The sequence below is a fragment of the Mustelus asterias genome, chromosome 21 (assembly GCF_964213995.1).
Source record: "Mustelus asterias chromosome 21, sMusAst1.hap1.1, whole genome shotgun sequence".
Classification (NCBI taxonomy): Eukaryota; Metazoa; Chordata; class Chondrichthyes; order Carcharhiniformes; family Triakidae; genus Mustelus; species Mustelus asterias.
The window spans coordinates 62248010-62274908 of record NC_135821.1 but is presented as its reverse complement, the minus strand read 5'-3'; the positions used below and the strand labels follow the sequence as shown (position 1 = coordinate 62274908).

Sequence of the window (26899 nt, the reverse complement as noted above, 5' to 3'; positions counted from 1 at the left end):
ACTTTCTGTGGTAGAAAATTCCACAGGTTCACAACTCTCTGAGTGATGAAGTTCTTTCTCATCTCAATCCTGAATGGTTTACCCTTATTCTTAGATTGTGACCCCCGGTTCTGCACTTCCCCAACATCGGGAACATTCTTCCCGCATCTAGTCTGTCCAATCCCATCAGGATTTTATATGTTTCTATGAAATCCCCTCTCATTCTCCTAAATTCCAGTGAGTACAAGCCCAGTCGATCCAGTCCCTCTTCATATGTCAGTCCTGCCATTCCAGGAATCAGTCCGGTGAACCTTCGCTGGATTCCCTCAATAGCAAGAATGTCCTTCTGAGGGAGTGGTTTGGTGGTTCATTGGACTTCCGGATTTTTATTGAATTTAAATTTCAGCATCTGCCGTGGTGGGATTCGAACCCAGGTCCCCAAAGTATTACCCTGGGTTTCTGGATTACTAGCGACAGTACCACTACGCCACCACCTCCCCCTATGCACATGTTATATCAGAGTGTATATTCAGAAATCAGATAAGCTGTGCGCAAAATATAAAAATATAATCCATGTTGACAATACACACACAATTTACATTATAGAAGCAGGCCATTCGGTAACTAGTCTATAGTTATGTTTCTGCTCTACATGAGCCTCCTCCCACTCTATTTACTTCATTTCACCCGATCAACATGTCTTCCTACTCTTTCCTTCCCCATGTACTTCTGCTTAAATGTAACCATGTGATCTATATACATTGACATGAGCTAATCAGAAGACAAATAAAGACTATTAGTGCTTATGTTGAGAGTTAAAAGAACAGAAAGACTTGCTTTTTATGTGGTGCCCTCCGTGATCACAGGACATCTAAAAATGCTTTAAATCTATGAGGCATTTTTGAAGATTTAATGCGGGAAATACAGCAGTCAATTTGCGCACAGCAAGCTTGTATAAACAGCAGTGTGATTATAACCTGGAAATCAGTTTTAGTTATGTTGACTGATGAATAAATATTGGCCAGGATGCCAGCGATAATTCTCCGATCCTTTGAGGGATCCTTTCCAGCCCTACCCAAGGGGACAGACAAGGGCTATAATGTGAAGTCTCATCCAAAAGCTGACTGCTTCAACAGTGCAGCAATCCCTCAGAATGTCAGCCTTGGTTTTTGTCCTGAAGTCGGTGGAATGGGACTTGGACCCACAACCTTCTAACTCAAGAGGCAGGAGTGCTACCAACCGAACCACAGTCAGGACCTTAAATTTATCAGTAAGACTCTTCGGAAAATCATACATATGGAGATGATAATAATGTATAGTGTCCACGTGAACAGCCAAAATGAATATGGTGTCAATTAGCATGATAATCCCTCAAAGAAAATGTAATGAAAATCTAATCAAGGTATGGGTGGCCCAACATGGCTCTTGTCACTGGGAGGAAATATGCAAGAATAAAAGCAACACTGGGGCAAACCATGAGGAACCAAGAGTTTGGCAAAATTAAATTGAGTGGAACCCTGGCGATATATTAATCAAGCCATTACAAAGGGGCCTTCGTAAGTCATGTAGAAGGATAGATACTGGGGCGAAGTGAAGAGACTGATCAAGTACTAAAGAGCTATCTCTATAAAGGGATATTAATCACAGGTTAGCTGGAAAGTTCATTAATTTATTCATAGCACAATATTACTAATGTGTGCAGTTGATATATATGCTGCGATATGATTAAAGCTAATTATCCAATCAACCATGAATTACCAAACTGCACACAATTCAGATGAACCTGAGAAGCAGAGAATAAGAAATGCCTTCAGCCCATCAAAAGCTGGTTCTTTCCTCAGACCAGAAGCAATTTGATCCATCAGAGAAAGAAGCTAATTGAAGTGAAAAGGGTAAAGCGAAGACTCAGGAGAATGTCACCAGGGCTGACAGGGTAACAGATACGAAGGAATCATTTAAAGGTTAGAGCTTTCTTCACTGAAGCTGAAAAGAGATAGGGGGTGACCTGGTAGAGATTATGTAATCATACAGCACAAGAGGTCGTCATTTGGTTCCTCTTTGAAAGGGCTATCCAATTAGTCCTACTTTTCCAGCTTTTTCCTTACAACCCTGCAAATTATCTCCTTGCGAGTATTTTCCATTTCTAGAAATCAGAGTAAGACAAGGAAAATAACAATATATTGCCTGCACTGATTAGTGCAATGGTAGAATGAGAGGAGACAAAGTTAGGGAAACATGCTTTACTCAAAGGGATGTGGAACTCTCCCCCACAAACCACATTGCTCAACATTCACAATTTCTTTCAAAATGGAAATGGATACTTCCTTGGAAAAGAGGATTATCAGAGCCTACAGGAATGAGTAGTTAAGTGAAATTACACTAGGTAGGATTGTAAATGGCAGAAGACTTGGACTTTGAAGGATATTGAGAGAAGGAGAGTGGAAGTGAAAGGGGTGGAATATTAAAAGGCATGGGGAATGAGGAGGAGAGGGGAATTAGACTGTGTGGGGTATTATAGAATCGGGGGAATGAACTGGAGAAATTGATTGTATTGTGGGACAATAAAGGGTTTGGGGAATGAGTGTGAGAATAGATTGGGATGAGGTTGGGTGTTAAAGAGTATGGGGAGTGAGAAAAAATGTGGAATTAGACCAGCAGCTCATGTGGGGAAAAACGCCAGCACAATCTTAGTTTAATTTATTTATTAGAGTCGCAAGTAGGCTTACATTAACACTGCGATAAAGTTACTGTGAAAATCCCCTAGTCGCCACATTCCAGCACCTGTTTGGGTACTACTGGGGGAGAATTTAGCATGGCCAGTGCATCTAACCAGCACATCTTTTGGACTGTGGGAAGAAACCGGAGTGCCCACAGGAAACCCACACGGTAAAGCATGTTTCCCTAACTTTGTCCCCTCTCATTCTACCATTGCACTAATCAGTGCAGGCAATATATTGTTATTTTCCTTGTCTTACTCTGTTTCTAGAAATGGTAAATACTCGCAAGGAGATAATTTGCAGGGTTGTAAGGAAAAAGGCGGGAAAGTAGGACTAATTGGATAGCCCTTTCAAAGAGGAACCAAATGACGGGGAGAACATGCAAACTCCACACAGACAGTGACCCAAGCCGGGAATCGAACCCGGATACCTGGCGCTGTGAGGCAACAGTGCTAACCACTGTGCCACTGGGTCGCCCATGCTTCCATGCTGGAAACATTCTGTGATCACAAGACTACCACAAGCCTGTTTCCAAGGAAAGGTTCTGTGGACCCGGATTCAATTCTGGCCTCAGGTGACTGTCTGTGTGGAGTTTGCACATTCTCCCCGTGTCTGTGTGGGTTTCCTCTGGGTGCTCCGGTTTCCTCCCACAATCCAAAGATGTGACGGTTAGGTTGATTGGCCATGCTAAATTGCCCCTTAGTGTGCAGATTAGGAATTAGTGGGGTTACGGGGATAGGGCTCAGGGTGGGCCTGGTTAAGATGTTGATGAAGACTTGATGGGCTGAATGGCCTCCTTCTACTCTGTAGGGGATTCAATGATTTTAAACCTTGTGCCATGACTCCAAAGTGGAGCAAGTAAAACCCCAAAATTTTGATTGTGTTCATCTCTGAGCCCTTGTCTTCCTGGATGACAAGTTTCCATGGAATCATTCAGGAACCATGCAGTTTCACACAGACTTAATCAACACCATCTGTTCCTAACCAGATATTCATCCAGCTCTATTTAAAAGGTGTTAATTGGGACAAGGAAGCTGCTTTGGTTGATACGTATTCCACAGAATACTATTTTGTGAGGAGGAAGTTCTCTTTGATCTCATGTTTTGCTGAATGCTTGTTCATTCTGTGATTGATATGGTTAACCTTTTGTGTCCTTTGTGATGAGCGCTTTTGATTTTTATTCAATTCAACATGAAAGGTCCAACCTTAGAAAACATTTCATGTATTTGTCTTTTATATCGCAGGTCGGCCAGAGTTTAGGGTATCTGACGATACAGAATGACACCCCCAGTCCCAGCCGGAAGGGAGGTGACTGGACAATTCATCTGGAGGCTGCACTGCTGTAAGTGACAGGGATTGATTATAAAGCAGATAAATTTGTATTCTGCAATTATCCTCCACTCGCTGCATTTTGCTTTTTATCGGGTTGATGTTGTGGTAGATTCGGTCAAGAGTTCAGCTTGCTGTAGCTGGTAGGGGCTTTTTAAATGTAATTTGTAGACTATTTGCTGCAGTGTGAGAAATAAACAGACTCTGCTGTAATATAGGCTGTTTGCTCTGAGTCCTGTTGTAAATAAGACCATAAGATATAGGAGCAGAATTAGGACATTTGGCCCATCAGTCTGCTCCGCCATTTGATCACGGCTGATATGTTTCTCAACTCTATTTTTCTGCCTTTTCCCCATTACCTTTGATCCACTTATCAACCAAGAACCTGTCTATCTCTGCCTTAAATACACTCAATGACTTGGCCTTCACAGCCTTCTGTTGCAATGAATTCCACAGATTCACAACTCTCTGGCTGAAGAAATTCCTCCTCATCTTGGTTCTAAAGGGTCATCACTTTACTCTGAGGCTGTGCCCTCAGATCCTAGTCTCTCTTATTAATGGAAACATCTTCTCCAAGTCTACTCTATTCAGGCCTTTTTATCATCAAGGAAGAAATAGCGAGACATCTGAATATAAATTGTCCCATTGGTAAGACGCAGCATGGGTTCATGAAGGGAAGGTCATGTTTGACGAATTTGGTGGAATTCTTTGAGAACATTACATGCACAGTAGACAATGGGGAACCTGTGGATGTGGTGTATCTGGATTTCTAGAAGGCATCTGACAAGATGTCGCACCAAAGATTGCTGCACAAGATAAAGATGCATGGTGTTACGGGTAATGGATTAGCATGGAGAGAGGATTGGTTAACTACCAGAAAGCAAAGAGTGGGGGTAAATGGGTGTTTTTCTGGTTGGCGATCAGTGACTAGTGGTGTGCCTCAGAGATCAGTGTTGGGACCGCAATTGTTTACGATTTACATAGGTGATTTGGAGTTGGGGACCAAGTGTAGTGTGTCAAAATTCACAGATGACACTAAGATGGGTGGAAGAGCAAAGTGTGCAGAGGACGCTGAAACTCTGCAAAGGGATATAGATAGACTAACTGAGTGGGTAAGGGTCTGGCAGATGGAGTACAATGTTGGTAAATGTGAGGTCATCCATTTTGGTAGGAATAACAGCAAAATGGACTATTATTTAAATAGTAAAAAAATGCAGTATGCTGCTGTGCAGAGGGACCGGGTGTCCTTGTGCAAGAAGGAGTTGGTTTGCAGTTGCAGCAGGTAATTAAGAACAAAGAACAAAGAACAATACAGCACAGGAACAGGCCCTTCGGCCCTCCAAGCCTGCGCCGCTCATGTGCCCAACTAGACCATTCGTTTGTATCCCTCTATTCCCAGTCTGTTCATGTGGCTATCTGGATAAGTCTTAAATGATCCTAGCGTGTCCGGCTCAATCAGCTTGCTTGGCAGTGCATTCCAGGCCCCCACCACCCTCTGTGTAAAATATGTTCCCCTGACATCTGTGTTGAACCTTGCCCCCCTCACCTTGAACCCGTGACCCCTTGTGTTCGTCACCTCCGACCTGGGAAAAAGCTTCCCACTGTTCACCCTATCTATGCCCTTCATAATTTTATACACCTCTATTAGGTCGCCCCTCATCCTCCGTCTTTCCAGGGAGAACAACCCCAATTTACCCAATCTCTCCTCATAGCTAAGACCCTCCATACCAGGCAACATCCTGGTAAACCTTTTCTCTATTCTCTCCAAAGCCTCCACGTCCTTCTGGTAGTGTGGCGACCAGAACTGGACGCAGTATTCCAAATGTGGCCTAACCAACGTTCTATACAGCTGCAACATCAATGAGGGAGATCTTATAGAAACATTTAAGATTATGAAGGGAATAGGTAAGATAGAAGCAGGGAAGTTGTTTCCACTGGCGGGTGAAACTGGAACTAGGGGACATAGCCTCAAAATAAGTGGGAGCAGATTTAGGACTGAGTTGAGGAGGAACTTCTTCACACAAAGGGTTGTGAATCTGTGGAATTCCCTGCCCAGTGAAGCAGTTGAGGCTACCTCATTGAATGTTTTTAAGGCAAGGATAGATACATTTTGAACAGTGAAGGAAAAAGGGTTATGGTGAGTGGGCGGGTAAGTGGAGCTGAGTCCACGAAAAGATCAGCCATGATCTTATTGAATGGCGGAGCAGGCTCGAGGGGCCAGATGGCCTACTCCTGCTCCTAGTTCTTGTGTTCTTTGAGTATTCTGTAAATTTCAATGAGATCCCCCCGCCCCCTATTCTTCTAAACAGAGTCCTCAAACACTCCCCATACATCACGCCTTTCATTCCCGGGATCATTCTCGTGAACCTTCTCTGGACGCTCTCCAAGGCCATCACATCCTTCCTTAGATACGGGGCCCAGAATTGCTCACAATATTCCAAATGTGGTCTGAGCAGAGCTATTATAAAGTTTCAACAGTATACCCCTGCTTTTGTATTCTTGTCCTCTCGAAATGAATGCTAACATTGCTTTTGCCTTCCTCACTGCCAACTCCACCTGCAAGTTAACCTTAAGAGATCCCGCCTCATCTCATGCCATGGCAGCCCACAGTTTAGTTAGTAGCCCTCTTGCCTCTAAATCAGAAGTCCAAGTCCCACTACAGGTCTTCAGGGCTGACCCTCCAATGCAGTGCTGGGAGTGCTGTACTATCAGAGGTACCCTTTCTCAAATGAAATGGCCGTATTGCCCTCTCAGGTGGACGTGAAGATCTTATGGTACTTTTCCAAAGAATAGCAAGGGAGTTATCCCTGGTGCTCTGTCCAATATCCATCCCTCAGTCAACATCACAAAAATAAATCATCTGCTCATTATTACATTGCTATTTGTGGGAGCTTGCTGTGCATAAATTAGCTGCTGCACTTCCTGCATTATGACAAAGACCACGCTTTAAAAGTACAAAATTGGTCATAAGGCACTTTGCGATGTCCTGTGGTTGTGAAAGGTGCTATATAAATGTAAGTTTTTTTAGCTCATTGGCTGACACGGTGGCATCAACAGATGTTGTGCAGAAACCTGTCTTAATTTGTTTGAATAGTGTTCTGCTTTTAATAGTTACGGAGAGACTTTTGTAGCAAACTAAGGAATAGTCAAATCTGAGTGGGAATTGCTTCTGCCAGTTTTGGTGCCTTATTAGAAAGCAGGTAGAAATCTTCATTATGGGTGGAAAGAGTCCAGCATTTAAGAATTTAGTTCCCATTGCACATGGCGGGTGCATTTACTCGCTATAAGTGGTGGATGATAAAACTAATCACCCCCTTGAGGTAATTAAAAAACAATTGGTATGGGATGCAGCATTCACTCAGTTTTATAATGACTGACAGACATGCAACAAAAAATGGGAGAGTATTGCAGGAAAGGCACAGAGCAGCAGAGAGGCTTTCTATAGTCCTCACATGGGTGAACACCCATCCATAATTGCTGTACAAAAGATTAATGAGGTGCAAAGAGCTGCCAGAAATTGCTGATGTGGTTAATACATTATAACCGGCGTATTGTATTGACGAACGATGTTGGAGTTTGGTCAGCACCATTTGCCTGAGATGGCTGCTGGTGGTAAATGTGAATGTTGGAAGTCATCGGGCCATTTCTTTGCTTTTGATGGTCTGATCTCACCCTTCCCAAGTTGTGCGGACATTGGTTGTCCGTACTTTCCAGGTCTCCAATCTTGAACCGTGAAGATTCCAGATCCTACACCACCATTCAAGACCAGACAGACTGGGTGTCAGGAGATTTCACTACCTGCTCCACATTGTCATTCATATCCTAAACATATGATGGATGGCAATCGAATCGGATGCCCTCTCGTCTGTTCGACGTTCTGGCCATCCATTTCACCGACTCTGCTTTTAACTCCGGCCTTGTTATGAGTCCCCATATCCATGCTTCAATAATCCCCAATATTCAAGTCTTAAAAATATTACCTTTGCTAGTAGTGATGAGGAATTCTGGTTATCGAGTGTTAATGGGCTCATTAAACCAATAAAATGTCACACACAAGACTTTCTTAAGAAACAATTACTCTTTACCTTATGTTCTCCCCTTATGAATATAAGAGGCATTCTGATGGAGGGCCATTTACTCCTTGGGGGTAGTGGTTTGTCACAATTCCACAAGATAATAATCTAGGATCAAAATAGCAAAGATTATTTTACAGGTGACTGTGAATGATATAGAACCAGCTGAGACAGCAAAACATTTGTGGTCAAAATGGTATCTTTATTAGACCAGTATTTTTTTTAAATAAGAGATTTCTTAGTTTATTCTATTACCAAAGACTTTAACAGAATCAACATTTCTCACTCTGGAAAAAAAATTACATAAGCTGTCCATGAGTAAAAACAGGGCTAGGAATATAAAGACAGATTTTGTCAGGATTCAGACCTCGTGACCTGTTTACAGACACAGAATATGAAAGTACAATTGAGAACTGTTTTTACCCCCGAGTTTAAAAGCAGGTTTACACAAATGGGTTCAATATTATTTGAAGAATAAACGCTTTATTCCCTTGAAACCTGCATGCTATAATATCAGCATCTATCATCAAAGAAAACAGCTTCCTAACTATCAACTTAGCCCCATGACAAAGCCCTTGGTTAGAATTCAGGCTATTTTAGCAATGGTATGACTTGAGTCTAAAGTCTGGATTTTCACTGAGTCAAAACAATTCCCGAGCCATGTAAAAATGGCAGGCATGACCTAATTCCGTGATTCCAGCCCTCATTCCTGCACCCCACAATTTTCGTCAACATGGGATATGGGCGGCATGGTGGCACAGTAGTTAGCACTGCTGCCTCACAGCGCCAGGGACCCGGGTTTGATTCCCGGTTTGGGTCACTGTCTGTGAGAAGTTTACCCAATCTCTCCTCATAGCTAATACCCTCCATACCAGAGAACATCATGGTAAACCTTTTCTGTACTCCCTCCAAAGCCTCCACGTCCTTCTGGTAGTGTGGTGACCAGAATTGATGTGGAGATGCCGGCGTTAGACTGGGGTAAACACAGTAAGAAGTCTAACAACACCAGGTTAAAGTCCAACAGGTTTATTTGGTAGCAAAAGCCACGAGCTTTCGGAACAGGCTGTCCCTTCGTCAGGTGGGTGAGAGGAACTCCCACCCACCTGACGAAGGGACAACCTGTTCCGAAAGCTCGTGGCTTTTGCTACCAAATAAACCTGTTGGACATAAACCTGGTGTTGTTAGGCTTCTTACTGTATTGACCAGAATTGGACACAGTATTCCAATGTGGCCTAACCAATTGTTGCTTTCGGCTGATATTTTTAAAAATTCTTTCATGAGATGTGGGCATCACTGGCTAGACCAGCATTGATTGCCCAGCCCTCATTGCCATTGTGGTGATGAGTCACCTTCTTGAATGGTGGCGGCCCATGTGATGTAGGTACACCCTGAGAGCTCTTAGGGAGGGAGTTGCAGGATTTTCACCCAGCAACAGTGAAGGAATGGTGATATATTTCCAAATCAGCATGGTGAGTGGCCTGGAGGGGAACCTGGAGGTGCATCTGGCATCTGCTGCTCTTCTTGGTGGCAGATGTTGCAGTTTTGGAAGGAGCCAAAATGGATGGCTCTGAAATCCATCGTTATGAAATGCTTCAAAAGGTTAGTCATGGCACGAATCAATTCCAGCCTCCTGGACTACCTGGATCCACTACAGTTTGCCTACCACCGCAACGGACCCACAGCAGATGCCATTTCCCTGGCCCTGCACTCAACCCTAGAACACCCAGATAACAAGGACACCTATGTCACACTCCTATTTATTGACTACAGCTCAGCCTTCAACACCATTATTCCCATGAAACACATCTCCAAACTCCATGGTCAGGGCCTCGGCACCTCCCGCTGCAACTGGATCCTGAACTTCCTAACTCACAGACCACAATCAGTAAGGATAAGCAACAACACCTCCTCCATGATCATCCTCAACACCGGTGCCCCACAAGGCTGTGTTCTCAGCCCCCTACTATACTCCTTACACACCTATGACTGTGCGGCCAAATTCCCCTCCAATTCGATTTTCAAGTTTGCTGACGACACCACCGTAGTGGGTCGGATCTCAAACAATGACGAGACAGAGTACAGGAATGAGATTGAGAATCTGGTGAACTGGTGCGGCAACAATAATCTCTTCCTCAATGTCAACAAAACAAAGGAGATTGTCATCGACTTCAGGAAGCGTAAAGGGGAACATGCCCTGTCTACATCAATGGGGACGAAGTAGAAAGGGTCGAGAGCTTCAAATTTTTAAACGTCCAGATCACCAACAACCTGTCTTGGTCCCCCATGCCGACACTATAGTTAAGAAAGCTCATCAACGCCTCTACTTTCTCAGAAGCATAAGGAAATTTGGCATGTCAGGTATGACTCTCACCAACTTTTACAGATGCACCATAGAAAGCATTCTTTCTGGTTGTATCACAGCTTGGTATGGCTCCTGCTCTGCCCAAGACCACAAGGATCTACAAAAGGTCGTGAATGTAGCCCAATCCATCACGCAAACCAGCCTCCCATCCACTGACTCTGTCTACACTTCCCGCTGCTTCGGCAAAGCAGCCAGCATAATTAAGGACCCCACGCACCCCGGACATTCTCTCTTCCACCTTCTTCCTTTGGGAAAAAGATACAAAAGTCTGAGGTCACGTACCAACCGGCTCAAGAACAGCTTCTTCCCTGCTGCTCTCAGACTTTTGAATGGACTTACCTTGCATTAAGCTGATCTTTCTCTGCACCCTAGCTATGAATGTAACACTACATTCTGCACTCTCTCGTTTCCTTCTCTATGAACGGTATGCTTTGTCTGTATAGCGCATAAGAAACAATACTTTTCACTGTATGATGATACATGTGACAATAATAAATCAAATCAAATCAAAGCCTTGGTGAGTTGCTGCAGTGCATCTTCTGGATGGTACACACTGCTGCCACCGTGCATCAGTGGAGGAGGGAGTGGATATTGATGGTGGTGGATGGGGTGCCAATAAAGTGGGCTGCATTGTCCTGACTTGTGGACAATGCAGCCCTGGGGAGAGGCAGGAGGTGAGTTTCTCAGCACAGAATTCCCAGCTTCTGATCTGTTCTTGTAGCCACAGTTGGTCCAATTCATTTTCTCGTCAATGGTAACCCCCAGGGTGTTGATTCATGACATGTTTTCCAGAAAACATTGTCCTGCCTGAAATATTGATTCGAGTATCTGCATTGTGCAGTCTGGCATAAATGGCTAACACTTTATGAAATGGAACAATTCCCCCACCTTTCTCTCCATCAGGAGAGATTGTCCAGAGTCTACATCAAATCCCCAGGATCCGGAAATATTGGAATTTTGGACAGAATGGATGGAATTTTCCCATCCCGCTCGCCCGCCATGGGAATCGCAGCGGGCGGGACAGAAAATTTGGCGGACCATGCAAAGGTCCATTGACCTCGGGTGGGAATTTCCGGTCTTGGGGCATGTGGGGCTGGAAAATCCCGCCCAATGCCTCCTGCAGCATCTCTATTGTGGTTCCGGCTTCACAAGCACCAGCTGTCCTCTGATATCTTACCCAGAGTTATCATTCTTCATGTGTGAGCCTGGATCCATCCCAAAATCCAAGCTGCCTCTCCACTGTAGTACTGAGGGAGTGCTGCACTGTTGAGATGCTGTCTTTTGGATGTGAGGTTAAACCATCTGTACTTTCAGGTGGGTGTGTTAAATCCACTGGCACTATTTCACTTTTTCAAAGAAGAACAGGGCGATTCTCCCTGGCCAATATTTATTCTTCACCCAATATCAGTAAAACAGTCATTAAGAAGTTGCTGTTTGTGGGAGCTTGCTGTGCACAAATTGGCTGCCACATTTCCTAGAACAGTGACGACACTTTAGAAGTACTTTGTTGAGTTGTGAAAGGTACTGTATAAATGCAAGTATGTCTTTCATGTTTTTAGATGGTAAGCCTGCTGTCAAACTTCATAGTAGCAACCTACTGTTCTAGTATAAATAAAGAACGTGGCTGCTAGAAGGTGTTCGTCTCTCCTCAGGTCAGTGTCAAGGTCACTCAATGGCACAGAGGACAGACAGCAGTGGATAAAGCAAAAAAAATGGAAAAAAAACAGGATAAAAAGTGAAAAAGGAGCATGCGTATGGTACCAAAAGAGAAAATGCTGGAAAATCTCAGCAGGTCTGGCAGCATCTGTAAGGAGAGAAAAGAACTGACATTTTGAGTCCAGATGACCCTTTCTCAAAGCTTTGATAAAGGGTCATCTGGACTCAAAACGTCAGCTCTTTTCTCTCCTTACAGATGCTGCCAGACCTGCTGAGGTTTTCCAGCATTTTCTCTTTCTGTTTCAGCTTCCAGCATCTTCAGTAATTTGATTTTATTTTCGCGTGTTGTATGGTCTTTGTTACATACCTGTGCACAGTACTTGGATTTTGCCAGTGCTAAGATTAACTTGATGATGGGCTGGGATTGGGAGACCAGGGGAGAGACTGCATAAATCAACCCCGTGAACTCCTTCTTGGGAGTTAAACCTGCAAGCAGAGAAAATAACAACCACACCATTCAATCAGGATTGAGAAGCAGGGTTTCGGCATGAACAATACGATGAATTCCTGCAGGATTATTCATTAAGGGATTGCACTTTCACACTCACCCTCGTCCAAATAGTAGAAGGGGTAGTCTGCTGTGTGTGTAGAGTATTGCGGGAACACAAATAATCCTCCGGGCAGTTTGTTCCACATGAGTTTATTTCGTGAAACATGTGTGAATATTCTATCTTTAATGATCTGGAAAGAAGGAATGAATTCGGTCAATCATCAACAGAAAAGCTATTGTCTCATCCAGTTGATGAAATTAGCACTTTTGAATGTGCTGACTCCCTTGGTTGATGGACTTGCCTTCTTGTCCAATCTGGATTGAGGAGATGAAAGTCTCCATCCTTTGTGTCAACCATAAAGACCTGCAGTATCTAACTCTACATTCTGCACCCTCTCCTTTCCTTCTCCCCCATGTACTCTATGAACGGTATGCTTTGTCTGCAGAGCGTGCAAGAAATAATACTTTTCACTGTATCCCAATACATGTGACAATAATGAACCACGTCAATTCAATTCAGTCAATCCAATGGCACACATGGCCTCATGGTAGAAAACTATCCCCAGTTTAGTGTGGAAGTGGTGCTAAAACTGGTGTGCCCATTCTTAAAAGCATGAAGACAGCAAGCATACAATGGAAAATATCAGTCTGTCCACACCAGTATCAGGGATAATCATCCAACATTGAGGGTTTGCTATGTTAGAACAGAGAACCACAAGTTCTATTCTGCATCTGCTGTATTCTCAGATGGAAGTGCTTAATGCTGGCAGTGAGTGCTAAAGGTGCGACAATTTTCATACATTGCATTTCTGAACTCAAGAAACTCAAGAAATTTAGCTTCGAAATTCAACCTTTCTTCCAGCCAATTAAGTTGGGACAGTCCTATAGCAAAAGAATCCTGAATCTCCCTTGTTAATTGAATATTAATTGTTTTTAAATGTATTCGGGTAGTGGACACTAATTGGGGGTTCATTGGTGTTCCTATAAGTAGGAACAGACAGAAACTGAGGTTGTTGCGTTAGGGTGTGCATGTTCGTAATGTGTATTCCTGTGAATAAATAACCATAAGAGTGTGTAAAGATTGACTCAAGTTCTATCCTTCACCATCTGGCACTCTGTCGTGTAACATCCTTAGCTCAACTGAAAATCAATTGGCAATTATCAATTACTTCATCCATGCCTTTGTCATCTTCAGACTCGATGGTCGGAATTCTCCCATCCCGCCTGCCACTGGAATTTTAGCGGGCGGGTTGCGGACAATGTGAAACCCCATTGACAGTTGGGCGGGAATTTCCGGCTTTTAGACCAGCGCGGCTGGAGAATTCCGCCCGACAATTCCAATGGCCTCCTGGCCAGTCCTTCCCACTCTCTGCAAAGATGAGCTCACCCTGCACCAAGTTCTGCTCACCCACTGCCTCTGTGCTTGCAGACCAACACTGGGTCCTAATCCAGCATCTCTGGTTTCAAGCCCCTTGATGATATCACTTCTCCCTATCTGCGTAACCCCTTCCACAGAATCCACTGAATCCCTACAATGCAGGAGGCCAATTGGTCCATCAAGCCTGCACCGACCCTCCAAAAGAGCATCCCACCCAGGCCTCCCACAACCCTGTGTGCCCACCATGGCCAATCCATCAATTTACATATCTTTGGACACTAAGGGCCAATTTAGCATGGCCAATCCACCTAACCTGCACACCTTTGGACTATGAGAAGAAACCTGAGCATCAAGTGGAAACCTACACAGATACAGGGAGGACGTGCAAACTCCACACAGTCACACAAGTTTAAGTTTATTTATTAGTGTCATAAGTAGGCTTAGATTAACACTGCAAGGTAGTTACTGTGAAAATCCCCTAGTCGCCACACTCCGGTGCCTGTTCAGGTACACTGAGGGAGATTTTAGCATGGCCAATGCGCCTAACCAGCACGTTTCGGGATGAAACCGGAGCATTCGGAGGAAACCCACGAGACCTGGGGAGAACGTGCAGACTCCGCACAGATGGTGACCCAAGCCGGGATTCGAACCCAGGTCTCTGGCGCTGTGAGGCAGCAGTGCTTACCACTGCGCCACCATGCTGCCCTAAGGCTGGAATCGAACCTGCGTCCCTGGTGCTGTGAGGCAGCAGTGCTAACCACTGTGCCACCCCCAACCTTATAACCCTCCAAGTTCTTCATGCTCCTCCAATTCTGACCTCATGTCAACCCCCAGTTTTTTGCGTGCCTGTATAACATCTAACAGCAATGACCTCAAGTCGACTTTTTTTGTTTTCCTTGCCCAAGTCCCTTGAGCCTAATTGTAATTCACTGACCTCGCTATCTCTCTCTCTCTCTCTGCCTCTCACTCATCTGAAGAGAAATTTGAATGCAGAAATTCTAATGGTTAATGGCATTGATCAGGAAAGAATTAAATTCAGAATCCACTGTTTTGCAATATAAATGTTGCGCCTGCCTGGTGAATGTGTACGTGTGAAATTCGTGTAGGAACAATCCTTCGTAGCTGCATTGGAGAATTATTAAACATTACACAGGAGTCTAAACCATTTCTACTTTATCTCATTGAGCTTCTCAAAGCATCCGGAGGAAATAAGTGAACTTCAACACTCTGGTTACCTGCTGACCTTTTCCTAAGCTCCGTAATCAGTGTGCCAGTCAAACATTTCCTCAATCCTATCGACCAGAACTAGTCAAAGTGGTGTCTTCATCAGCTGAGCAACCGGCCAGAAACAGGAATTTTACTGTGCACATAATAAATGGATCGAGGAACCCAGTTCAGTCAATTCCACGGTACATTGAGTTTAGAATTAAATCTATTCAGCACCAGTTCATGGATGGAGAATAATGACACTGAATTTATTGTGGGAAGTGCAACAATTAATTGATTAATTGACCGTTGATCAACTTCAGGAGTCAGGTTTCTTTGTAGAAAGGCCGTCGCCGACATTGATCAGAGTGTCACCAACTCCTTCTCCTCCCTCTCAATTTGGCAATGCTTCACTCAGCTCTTGCTCTGCCGTCTGTGTGTGTGTGTGTGCACGTACGTGTCAGTATGTAGGTGTGCATGAGTGTGCGCAGGGTATGTTGTACCCCCAGCCCATCATACCTGTGTCAACAATTTGAAAGAACTGTCCAAGTTAGTCCCACTCCCCAGCTTTCTCCGCAGAAGCCTGAAAATGAGTGCTCTTCTGTATTTATCCAATACTCTGTATTGACTTTTGCTGGAGCCATGTCTCAGCATGGGGGCAATGCAAAGCAGAAAGGAAAAGGCTTATATTTTAGGAATCAAATTATTTATCTTGATTAGTTTAGCTTCCGGGTGCAAGAGGAGTTTCAATCTTGTGGTTAGCATAACAACAGGAGGCTGTAAACAGAGCAGGAATTCCCAATTCCCTTCTCAGGTACTTCATTGAATTCATCTCGGGTTGTGGATGTTGACAGCAAGGTTGGCATTTAATGCCCATTTCTGGTTATCCCAAGAGTAGTTAAGGTTTAATCACATAGTGTGGGATTGGAGTGACATGCCAGCTCAGACTGGGTACGGGCAGCAGGTTTCCTTCCCCAAAGGACATTAGTGAGAGATTTGTGATCACTTTGAGAGAATACACTTTGTTCAAAGTGCCAAGGTGAGATTGGAATTCACGTTCCCACATAATTGTAATCTAATCTCATGTTAATTACATTGTTAAGGTTAAGAGAATAAGGTGATGTGTAGTAATTGCCTTTGAGCACTTATAAATAGGGGATGGGTGGGACACTGGGTTGTATGGGAGGAGAGCTGTGATAACAATAAACTCTCTCCAGAAAAGGAAAGCTCTGTATCTTGGTTTTGACGAAACAAGTTGGTTTGGATCCTGTTGACAACAAGTGTGAGCCCAGTCAGCGAATGTCGGCAGCTTATTCCACTCTGAGAACCATCACAATGAAGGCCAAACTGCTCTCAAACAATGAGTTAGATTTTAAGATCCACAGCAAAGTAACCGCACTCGCCATTGCGCTTCAAACTACCCTCAGGCCTTTCACAGGCTATTGAGCAACTTGTGCTAATTACAGATCCGCTGCTGCGTGATGCCCTCTACAGGCGAAATGTACCATGTATGAGCAAGTCAAGGTTTCTTCTACCAATCAAATTGAAGAATCCAATCAGACAGGCCAAGAGGTATAATTTACAACATTTAATTCAGTGTAAGATTACGTTTAAAATAATTAAAGAGAGGCAAAGACTGATCTAAATTTAAAACTTAAAAATTTTAATTAATTTTTTAAAATCCCCCAAAATAATTAAATCCTGAGGGAATGAGACTCCACAAATGTAAAATTAAATTTTTAATGTTACAGAGATTATTAGCAGTAATTATGATCATCATCCTGTCAAAAATTCACTTGCATTTGAGTGCATCAGCCCTAGCTTGTTCTGGCATGTTTAATGAGTGGGTAAGTGCTGCAACTTCTTGCCCTTAGTATATTTAAATGCTGAACCTCTCAACAAGATATTGTACCAGTGTAAGCCCGTGGAGGAGAAGGGTAAATCAGACAGCAACTTCCTGATTTCTGTATTTAACTGTGTATGTGTGGATGCTGCAAGTTGCTGAGGACAGCATCAACAGGAAGTGATGATTTTCTCCCGGTAATTCCTATTGCAAAGTTGGGCCATCGTCCACTGAGCAACAAGAACTATATCGCCATTTCTTCACTGTCGCTGGGGACAGAATCCTGGAGTTCCCTTCCTGAAATAGAAACTAGAAGCAGGAGTAGGCCATTCGGCCCTTCGAGCTTGCTTTGCCATCCATTTTGATCATGGCTGATCATCAAATTCAATATCCTGATCCCCCTTCCCCCCTATATATCTTGATCCCTTTAGCCCCAAGAGCTATATCTAATTTCTTGAAATCAGACAACGTTTTGGCCTCAACTGCTTTCTGTGGTAGTGAATTCCACACATTCAGCACCCTCTGGGTGAAGAAATTTCTCCTCACCTCAGTTCTAAAAGGTTTACCCCTTATCCTCAAACTACGACCTCTAGCTCTGGACTCCCCCACCATTGGGAATATTCTTTCTGAATCTACCCTGCGTAACCATGTTAAAATGTTCTAAGTTTATATGAGATTCCCCTCTCACTCTTCTAAACTCCAGTGAATATAATCCTAACTAACTGAATCTCTCCTCATATGACAGACCTGCCATCCCAGGAATCAGCCTGGCAAACCTTTGCAGTACTCTCTCTATAGCAAGAACATCTTCCTCAGGTAAGAACACCAAAACTGTGCACAATACTCCAGGCGGCACGGTGGCACATTGGTTAGCACTGCTGCCTCACAGCGCCAGGGACCTGGGTTCGATTCCTGGCTTGGGTCACTGTCTGTGCAGAATCTGCACATTCTCCCGTGTCTGTGTAGGTTTCCTCCGGGTGCTCCGGTTTCCTCCCACAGTCCCAAAGACGTGCTGATTAGGTGCATTGGCCATGCTAAATTCTCCCTCAGTGTACCCGAACAGGCGCCAGAGTGTGGCGACTGGGGGATTTTCATAGTAACTTCATTGCAATGTTAACGTAAGCCTATTTGTGACACTAATAAATAAACTTTAAACTTAGCCTCGTTGGCGGTTTAAAAGTTACCTTGACTGATTTTCCTTCCTAACGTGCAATATTCATATCTTTTCATTTGAAACTGCACGTTGAAATTCCATGTTTTATTGAAAGGACTTATTTTTCCATTTTCTTTCCTGATGTACCACACATTGATTAGGCAATGCTCTCCGCACTGTGCTGCATTGCTGGCATGTGAAGTGTAACGTGATGACAAAGTATCAAGTTCTGCCTCCTTATTTTGCCGAAACAGAGACATTGCCCATTATGCATAGTCTCACTGCCTCCATTATGTTGCTCAGAGTAATTTATTGTATTCTCCTCAGAATCTGTGATCGGATTATACTGCATTTACACAGCACACACTGCCTTGGCCTAGAGCAGAGGTCTCCAAACTACGGCCCACGGGCCACATCCGGTCTCCAGTTTGGAGATCACTGGCCTAGAGGGATGATCTTCTCAGCAACCAACACACCATTGACTCTGTCACTGCACTCTCTTTGATAAATAAGCAGCAAATCATGACACTCCTAAGAAAGTTAAAACTGCAAATTGAAAAGAAAGCTACTTGGCTCACCAAACCAAAGAACCACAGGATGGAAACCTCTGACTTCCATGGCCCATATGCATTCTACTCCATTATGGGCCCAACCATTTATTTTCCATATGTTAGGTACAATCCACCTGATCATGGACCCTACCCTACCCACTTACTCTACTTACACTGCCCAGATACAACCTGGACTATCACTGACCCTATTCTACCCATTCAATTTTTATTCATTTGTGGGACATGGGTGTCACTGGCTGGCTAGCATTTATCGCCCATCCCTAGTTGCCCTTGGAGCGCAGTTGAGAGTCAACCACATTGCTGCGGCTCTGGAGTCACATTTAGGCCAGACCGGGGTAAGGACGGCAGATTTCCTTCCCTAAAGGATATTAATGAACCAGATGGTCCATTTCCAACAATTGATAATGGTTTCATGGTCATCAGTAGATCCTTAATTCCAGATATTTTTTACTGAATTCAAATTCTCCCATGTGCTGTAGCGGGATTTGAACCTGGGTTCCCAGAACATTAGCTGAGTTTCTGTATTAATAGTCTAGCAATAATACCACTAAGCCATCACTTCCCCCAGGTTTCCTTCTCAAAAGGACATTTTCCTAAGGGAAAATTCTGATTAAATCCTGCCATTCTTAAAGGCAATCATGCCACACTCTATAACATTTACCTTTCCTCATGCCTCTACTATTCCACTTTGCTCCAGAGTAAGTGGGTAGCACTGGTGCCTCACAGCGCCAGGGACCTGGTTCGATTCCCGGCTTGGGTCACTGTCTGTGTGGAATTTGCACATTCTCCCTGTGTCTACGTGGGTTTCCTCCGGTACTCCGGTTTCCTCCCACGGTCCAAAGATGTGCAGGTTAGGTGGACTGACCGTGCTAAATTGCCCCTTAGTGTCAGGGGGACTAGCGAGGGTAAATGCATGGGGTTACGGGGATAGGACATGGGTGGGATTGTGGTCAGTGCAGACTCGATGGGCCGAACGGCCCCGTTCTGCACTGTGGAATTCTATGAATCATCTCATTCCATTGTGTATTTGATTGTCCCAGTGAATACTTAGAATTTATCAGACACACCCTCCCATCATGAATCTACCAATCTGCTTTGCTAATAGACACAGTGTAGCTGTGCTACCTGTCGATCAGCCTCCCAGCCCATATTTATTCTCTAATCTCTTATCTAATTTATTTAATTTATTCATTTTTACAGGATGTGGGTGTCGCTGGCTGGCCAGCATTTATTGACCATTCTGAACTTCCCTCCATTTCAGAGGGCATTTGAGAGTCAACGGCATTGCTGTGGCTCGGGAGTCACATGTAGGCCAGACCAGGCAACGATGGCAAATTTCCTTCCCTAAAGGGCATTAGTGAATCAATCGACAATGGCTTCATGGTCATCATTAGACTTCTAATTCCAGATTATTATTGAATTCAAATTTCACCATCTGCCATGGTGGGATTTGAACCTGGGTTCCCTGAGCATTACCCTGGTCTCTGGATTGCTAGTCCAGTGATAATTCTACTGTGCCACTGCCTCTCGCCTGGCATTTGCTCATTTTAGGCCAGTTTGCTAGAAATCAGCACTCACTGTTTTGTGCTAAAAAGACTAGTTACTCTTGCACCATGAATTGAGTCATAGAGGTTTACAGCATGGAAACAGGCCCTTCGGCCCAACTTGTCCATGCCGCCCTTTTTTTAAAAACTCCTAAGCTAATCCCAATTGCCTGCATTTGGCCCATATCCCTCTGTACCCATCTTACCCATGTAACTATCTAAATGCTTTTCAAAAGACAAAATTGTACCCGCCTCTACTACTACCTCTGGCAGCTTGTTCCAGATACTCACCACCCTCTGTGTGAAAAAATTGCCTTTCTGGACACTTTTGTATCTCTCCCCTCTCATCTTAAACCTATGCCGTCTAGTTTTAGACTCCCCTACCTTTGGGAAAAGATATTGACTATCTAGCTGATCTGTGCCCCTCATTATTTTATAGACCTCTATAAGGTCACCCCTCAGCCTCCTACGCTGCAGAGAAAAAAGTCTAAGTCTATTCAGCCTCTCCTTATAACTCAAACCATCAAGTCCCGGTAGCATCCTGGTAAATCTTTTCTGCACTCTTTCTAGTTTAATAATATCCTTTCTATAATAGGGTGACCAGAACTGCATACAGTATTCCAAGTGTGGCCTTACCAATGCCTTGTACAACTTCAACAAGACATCCCAACTCCTGTATTCAATGTTCTGACCGATGAAACCAAGCATGCCGAATGCCTTCTTCACCATTCTGTCCACCTGTGACTCCAACTTTCAAGGAGCTATGAACATGTACTCCTAGATCTCTTTGTTCTGTAACTCTCCCCAACGCCCTACCATTAACTGAGTCCTGCCCTCTCAACATTTTGAAGACCTGGATCTTTCCTACTTTATCCTCCCAAGCGATGACTAATCAACAACAACAATTTATATTGTACCTTTAACATAGTAAAATGTATCAGGATGCTATCAAATAAAATTGGACACAATGCCACATAACAGGATATCAGGACAGATGAACACAAGCTTGGTCAAAAAAGTAGGCTTTAAGGAATGTCTTAAAGGAGGGAAGAGTGGTCGAGTAAATTGGCTTGAAGTTCAAAGCTTAGGGCAAAGGTAGCTGAAGGCACAGTTGCAATGATGGGGTTATGAAAACTGAGCATTTGTGAGAGGCCAGAATTGAAGGAAGGCAGGCACCTTGGTTGTAGGGCTGGAGGAGGTCACAGAAATGAGGTGAGGCCATGTAGGAATCTGAAAACAAGGATGAGAATTTTAACATTGCTGGGCCTAGAGCCAATGTGAGCACAGGAGGGACAACTGAATGAGACTAGGTGGAAGTTAGGATATAAGGAGTGGAGTTTTGGACATGCTGAAGCTTACACAAAGTGCTGGGTGGGAAGCAACCAGGTGAGCATTGGAATACTTGAGTCGAGAGGTAACAAAGGCATGGATGAGGGTTTAAGCAGTAGATGACGGCACGGTAGCACAGTGGTTAGCACTGCTGCTTCACAGCTCCAGGGTCCCGGGTTCGATTCCCGGCTCGGGTCACTGTCTGTGTGGAGTTTGCACATTCTCCTCGTGTCTGCATGGGTTTCCTCCGGGTGCTCCGGTTTCCTCCCACAGTCCAAAGATGTGCGGGTTAGGTTGATTGGCCAGGTTAAAAAAAAAAAATTGCCCCTTAGAGTCCTGGGATGCATAGGTTAGAGGGATTAGCGGGTAAATATGTGGGGGTAGGGCCTGGGTGGGATTGTGGTCGGTGCAGACTCGATGGGCCGAATGGCCTCCTTCTGCACTGTAGGGTTTCTATGATTCTATGAACTGTGGCAGAGGCAGAGGTAGATGATGCTTTACGGAGCTGGAAGTAGGTGGTCTTGATGATGTTGAGGATATGGAATTGGCAGCTTATGGTCAATTAGGACACAAAGATTGTGAACAATCTGGTTCATTGGCCAAGGGAAGGTTTGGAGGTGATGGCTGGGGAATGGGATATGTGATGGGGACAGAAGACAATGACTTTGGTCTTTCCAATATTTAGTTGGAAAAAATGTATCTGAACTGGTATGTAGCTGTTATGATAATATCCCGTGCCAACCAGAGACTCTCATTCTACAGTTAACTATTCACTCATAACAAGAATATTTAATCTTTTATTTCTTTGTCAGACAGAAAGTGACAAAGCGTCTCACAATTTATTCACTGCGTCTGACATCTATCAGCACGATATATTCCCCATTACACATACATTCCACCTTTTGTTGTCAGTCAAACATTATGTACAAATTTATACACCATCATGATCTCCAAGTCCAAAAGCATCACCAGCACGAACACAAAACTGTGCAAGAAACACAATATGACTAAGGAATTCAGAAAAACATTGTTAGCCAGATATTGTTAGTCAGCCTATGGAACATGCTGCTACGTGGAGTAGTTGATGCAAATAGCCTCGATGTGTTTAAGGGAAGGCTAGATAAATATATGAGGGAGAAAATTGAAGGATTATAATAACAGGTTTAAAGCAAATAAGGAGGGGGGAGACTCATGCGGCAAAATAAACACTGGCATAGACCAGTTCAGCTAAAGTTCCTAATTCAATGCTGTACAATTTGATATGTTTCTATTCAATTGTCATAAATCAGTGGGCCTGATAATGCAAGGTATCGAAAACATACTGGGATAATATTCCTCAAGGTGAGAGTGATGGATAATTCCCTAATATGTAGGTAAATATATCAAGACATGTCCGTCACATTTCAACTGTTGCACATGGCAATTTAGAGAGAGAGAATGAATGCTAATGATTTCCTGCTGCTTCTCATGCTCTTGGGAAAGGGCTGAGGACTTCCTTTTTTCCCTTTGCATTCTCAGAAAGTGGGCATCAAGGGCAATGCAGGCATTTATTGTCCAACCTTGTTGCCCTCAGAAGGTGGGGCATAACTGAATGTGTTTATGAGACCACTTTTGAGGGCAATTAAGAAGCGATCATTTTGGCGTTGGGCGTGAGCGGCAAGCAAGTCAGACCAGGTAAGCCCAGCAGGTTTCCTTCTCGAAAGGATATCATATTTATCTGGCAGCTTCGTCAGTCATTTCGATACCAGCGTTATACTTGCAGAGTTTTTGAAACGGAATTAAAATTCTGAAACTGTCATGATGAGGTTTGGACTCACGCTCTTTGAGTTATTAGCCAGGCCTCTGGTTCAGTAAAATGGGGTGGAATCTCCTGCCCTCTCCTGTGGCACATTGGGAGACAGGAAGGCCAGGAAGAATGGTGTTCATCTCGCAATAAGGATACTTCAGTTGTGAGCAATAAAAGAACTAACTTCACAAAGTAAATCAAAGAGAAAGGTTTAATAACAAAACATCATTATACTACCACTTGGGCCACAAAAGCTTCCCACAATCGCCATCTGTTTCCTATTTATACCGGGTCAGCTGACCACCACATCACTTTGCCATTGATTAGCTGAGCCTCACAGCATGTTCCCATTGGTTACATCATAACAGATTCCAATGTCATGATTGATTACATTATAACATGACGTGGAGTTGCCGGCGTTGGACTGGGGTAGGCACAGTAAGTAGTCTCACAACACCAGGTTAAAGTCTAACAGGTTTATTTGGTAGCACGAGCTTTCGGAGTGCTGCTCCTTCATCAGGGGAGTGGGTTCCCAAGTGTCTCACCTGATGAAGGAGCAGCGCTCCAAAAGCTCGTGATTCCAGATAAACCTGTTGGACTTTAACCTGGTGTTTTGAGACTTCTTGTTATAACAGGTAGGAGGGTAGAGGGTGAACATCCTGTTGCCTTCCTACCACCAGCCTGATTAAGTCTGGGGCAGGAAGGCCTGTGGTTGATTTTCCCGCCCTCATTGCTAATTGAGGCTTTTAAGCAGGCAATTAATGACCATAGAAGAGCATCTTCCTGCGATCACAGGTATTAATCTAGCTGTGGGCAAGCCTGGTGCCATGCAGTGTGCACGACAAACAAACCAGTGCAGGCTATTTGTTTTCTCTTGGGGGTGAGGGCAGATTCTCCTTCAAAGACACTTGACGCCTGATTGAGGGACATGGCATTGGGAAGGGAGGGGTGTGGGCTGCTGAAAGCCACACCCTTGCTGCTCTTGCACCGACACTCCTACATCCCCCTGCATCCTCCTACATTGCAGCCCCTCCACCTCACAAAACCCCTCCCGCCATTACTTACCTCTGGCCCAGGTCACTCCATCATCCTGGGCCTCTGGTGAGTGTCTTCCCTGTAGCAGCCACTACCTCCCCTGTGGTGCTGCTGAGCAAAAGAGATGCCTACCTCTAATTTGCCAGCTACTTTTGGAGGTAAGACCTCTACTTCTGGGGCCTTGATACTGGGAAAAGGCCTTTTGTTGGTCTTTCCACTGCTTGACTGGTTCATGGTTCCACAGGTCTTCCCCATAGGAAGCAGCACATAAGACCATAAGACATAGGAGCAGAATTAGGCCACTTGGCCCATCGAGTCTGCTCCGCCATTCAATCATGGCTGTTTTTTTTTTCTCATCCCCATTCTCCTGCCTTTTCCCATAACCCCTGATCCACTTATTAATCAAGAACTTATCTATCTCTGTCTTAAAGACACTCAATGACCTGGCCTCCACAGCCTTCTCCGGCAAAGAGTTCCACAGATTCACCACTCTCTGGCTGAAGAAATTCCTCCTCATCTCATCCAGGTCTCGGGCTGGATCTGCAGCTGACAGACAAAATCCCCATTGCCCCCATGTGGTTCCATTACCACTACACTGAAGTGAGGAGCTGCCAGTTTCTAACAACCTGCATTTTAACATCTTGTAGGTGAGTTATTACACAAAATTTAACTCTGAGTCACATGAGGAACACTATAACAGGCAGCACGGTGGCACAGTGGTTAGCACTGCTGCCTCACAGCGCCAGGGACCCGGGTTCGATTCACAGCCTGGGTCACTGTCTGTGTGGAGAATGCACGTTTTCCCCGTGTCTGCGTGGGTTTCCTCCGGGTGCTCCAGTTTCCTCCCAGTCTGAAAGACATGCTGATTAGGGTGCATTGGCCATGCTAAATTCTCCCTCAGTGTACCCGAACAGGCGATGGAGTGTGGCAACTCGGGGATTTTCACAGCAACTTCATTGCAGTGTAAGCCTACTTGTGACAATAATAAATGAATCAATAAATTAGAACAGGTGGCCAACGAGGTCGGTTTAAATGAGCAACTTAAAAGGAGGAGAGAACCAATTAGAACCTAACTGACCTCAGATCATGTCTACTTGCAAAAATTACACTCTATGGTCTTAAACAGATAAGACTGGATTATGCACGACTCCACTTTAGAAAGAGGGTTATACATGCATTGCTTGGCATAATACTTTTGCCTTAAGGAAGTCTAGGCATATGGGAATAGGGCAGTAAAGTAGAGTTGAGGTAGATTGGCCATGATATTACTGAATGGTTGAGAAGACCCAAGGAGCCGAATAGTCTGTTCCCGCTCCTGTTTCTCATTCTGTGACTGAGCAACATATTGTACGTTACGAGAGTGCGTTATTCAAGAGTGATTTTCATGCAGTGAGTGAATGGCTGTAATCTTACAGTGTAAATCCCTTTCTCAAGTTACAGTTGCATTATTCTCTCCAACTATCTGCATATTGCTGGGAAACCTGCCTGGGAAATTTGAGTCTCCTGTTTACATCTGATGAATAGATCTTGTGTATACGGTAGAACAGGCAGGCTAAATGAACTAAGTGTTCTGACAAAGGTCAGTCTGCCAATTTAAACCTTCAACCTTTCCTCAGCCTGACAATTACAGGAAACCACTGTTATGCTTGTAATGAAAGCCTCCGTATGTTTAATACTGGAACCAGGGCCAGAAAGCTAATTAAAGTACATGGAAGTGCAAGGCTTTAATCAACTTCAAGTCTCTTTATTATAATGAAACGTGCCAGGTCACTCATCAAGCCATTAGGCCAGACACAAGGATGAATCAGCAAGTGTCTTGTACCTGTAATAGGAGATAACCAGATGAATGAGTTGGGCTCTGATGGGTGCATGTTGGGCCATTACTGCTCACTGGCACAGTCTTGGCACAAATCCACCAACACCTAGTTCCCAATCTACCAACTGAGCCAAGGTTGCCGAAAATAATATTAACCGTAAGACATTTCCCAAAAGACAGCGAAGGATTGTAGTTTAAAAAAAAAAAAATCAATAATGAAGGTTGCCTCACTCACCTCCAACGTGGTTGATACAATCTTTTCTACAGAAGAAAAATAAGCATCCCACAAGAACTGGGTGTGCTGTCGGAATGCCAGGATTTTATCATTATCGATGGATCTGACTGTTGATGGAACCTGCAAAGTGGAACGGGAGAGGCTTTTAGTTCAGCTTGCGCCATCAAGCACTACTCAGAGATAGTTTGTTAGAACATTCCCCTCTCACCATCTGCTGGCTGGTAGACTCTCCAGCAGAGGCTAATTACCTGCACCATTCACTCCAGTGATGGGTTTAAAGGGGAAGATAAAGAAACGGATGTCGTTGTACACATTGGTGCAAATGACGTAGATAGG

At 44.2% G+C, this 26899-nt stretch overlaps 1 protein-coding gene across 1 annotated transcript in view; it reads right to left on the bottom strand.

Moving 5' to 3' along the window:
- The window catches only part of LOC144509329 (exostosin-1-like), a 297668-nt gene that overhangs the window by 31914 nt on the left and 238855 nt on the right, over positions 1-26899 (bottom strand). The window contains exons 4-7 of the mRNA XM_078237999.1: positions 26564-26683; positions 12725-12857; positions 12484-12602; positions 8111-8206 (exon numbers count right to left, since the gene is read on the bottom strand). Of these exons, the coding sequence (XP_078094125.1) occupies positions 8111-8206; positions 12484-12602; positions 12725-12857; positions 26564-26683 (468 nt within the window). The remainder of the gene's footprint in view (positions 1-8110; positions 8207-12483; positions 12603-12724; positions 12858-26563; positions 26684-26899) is intronic.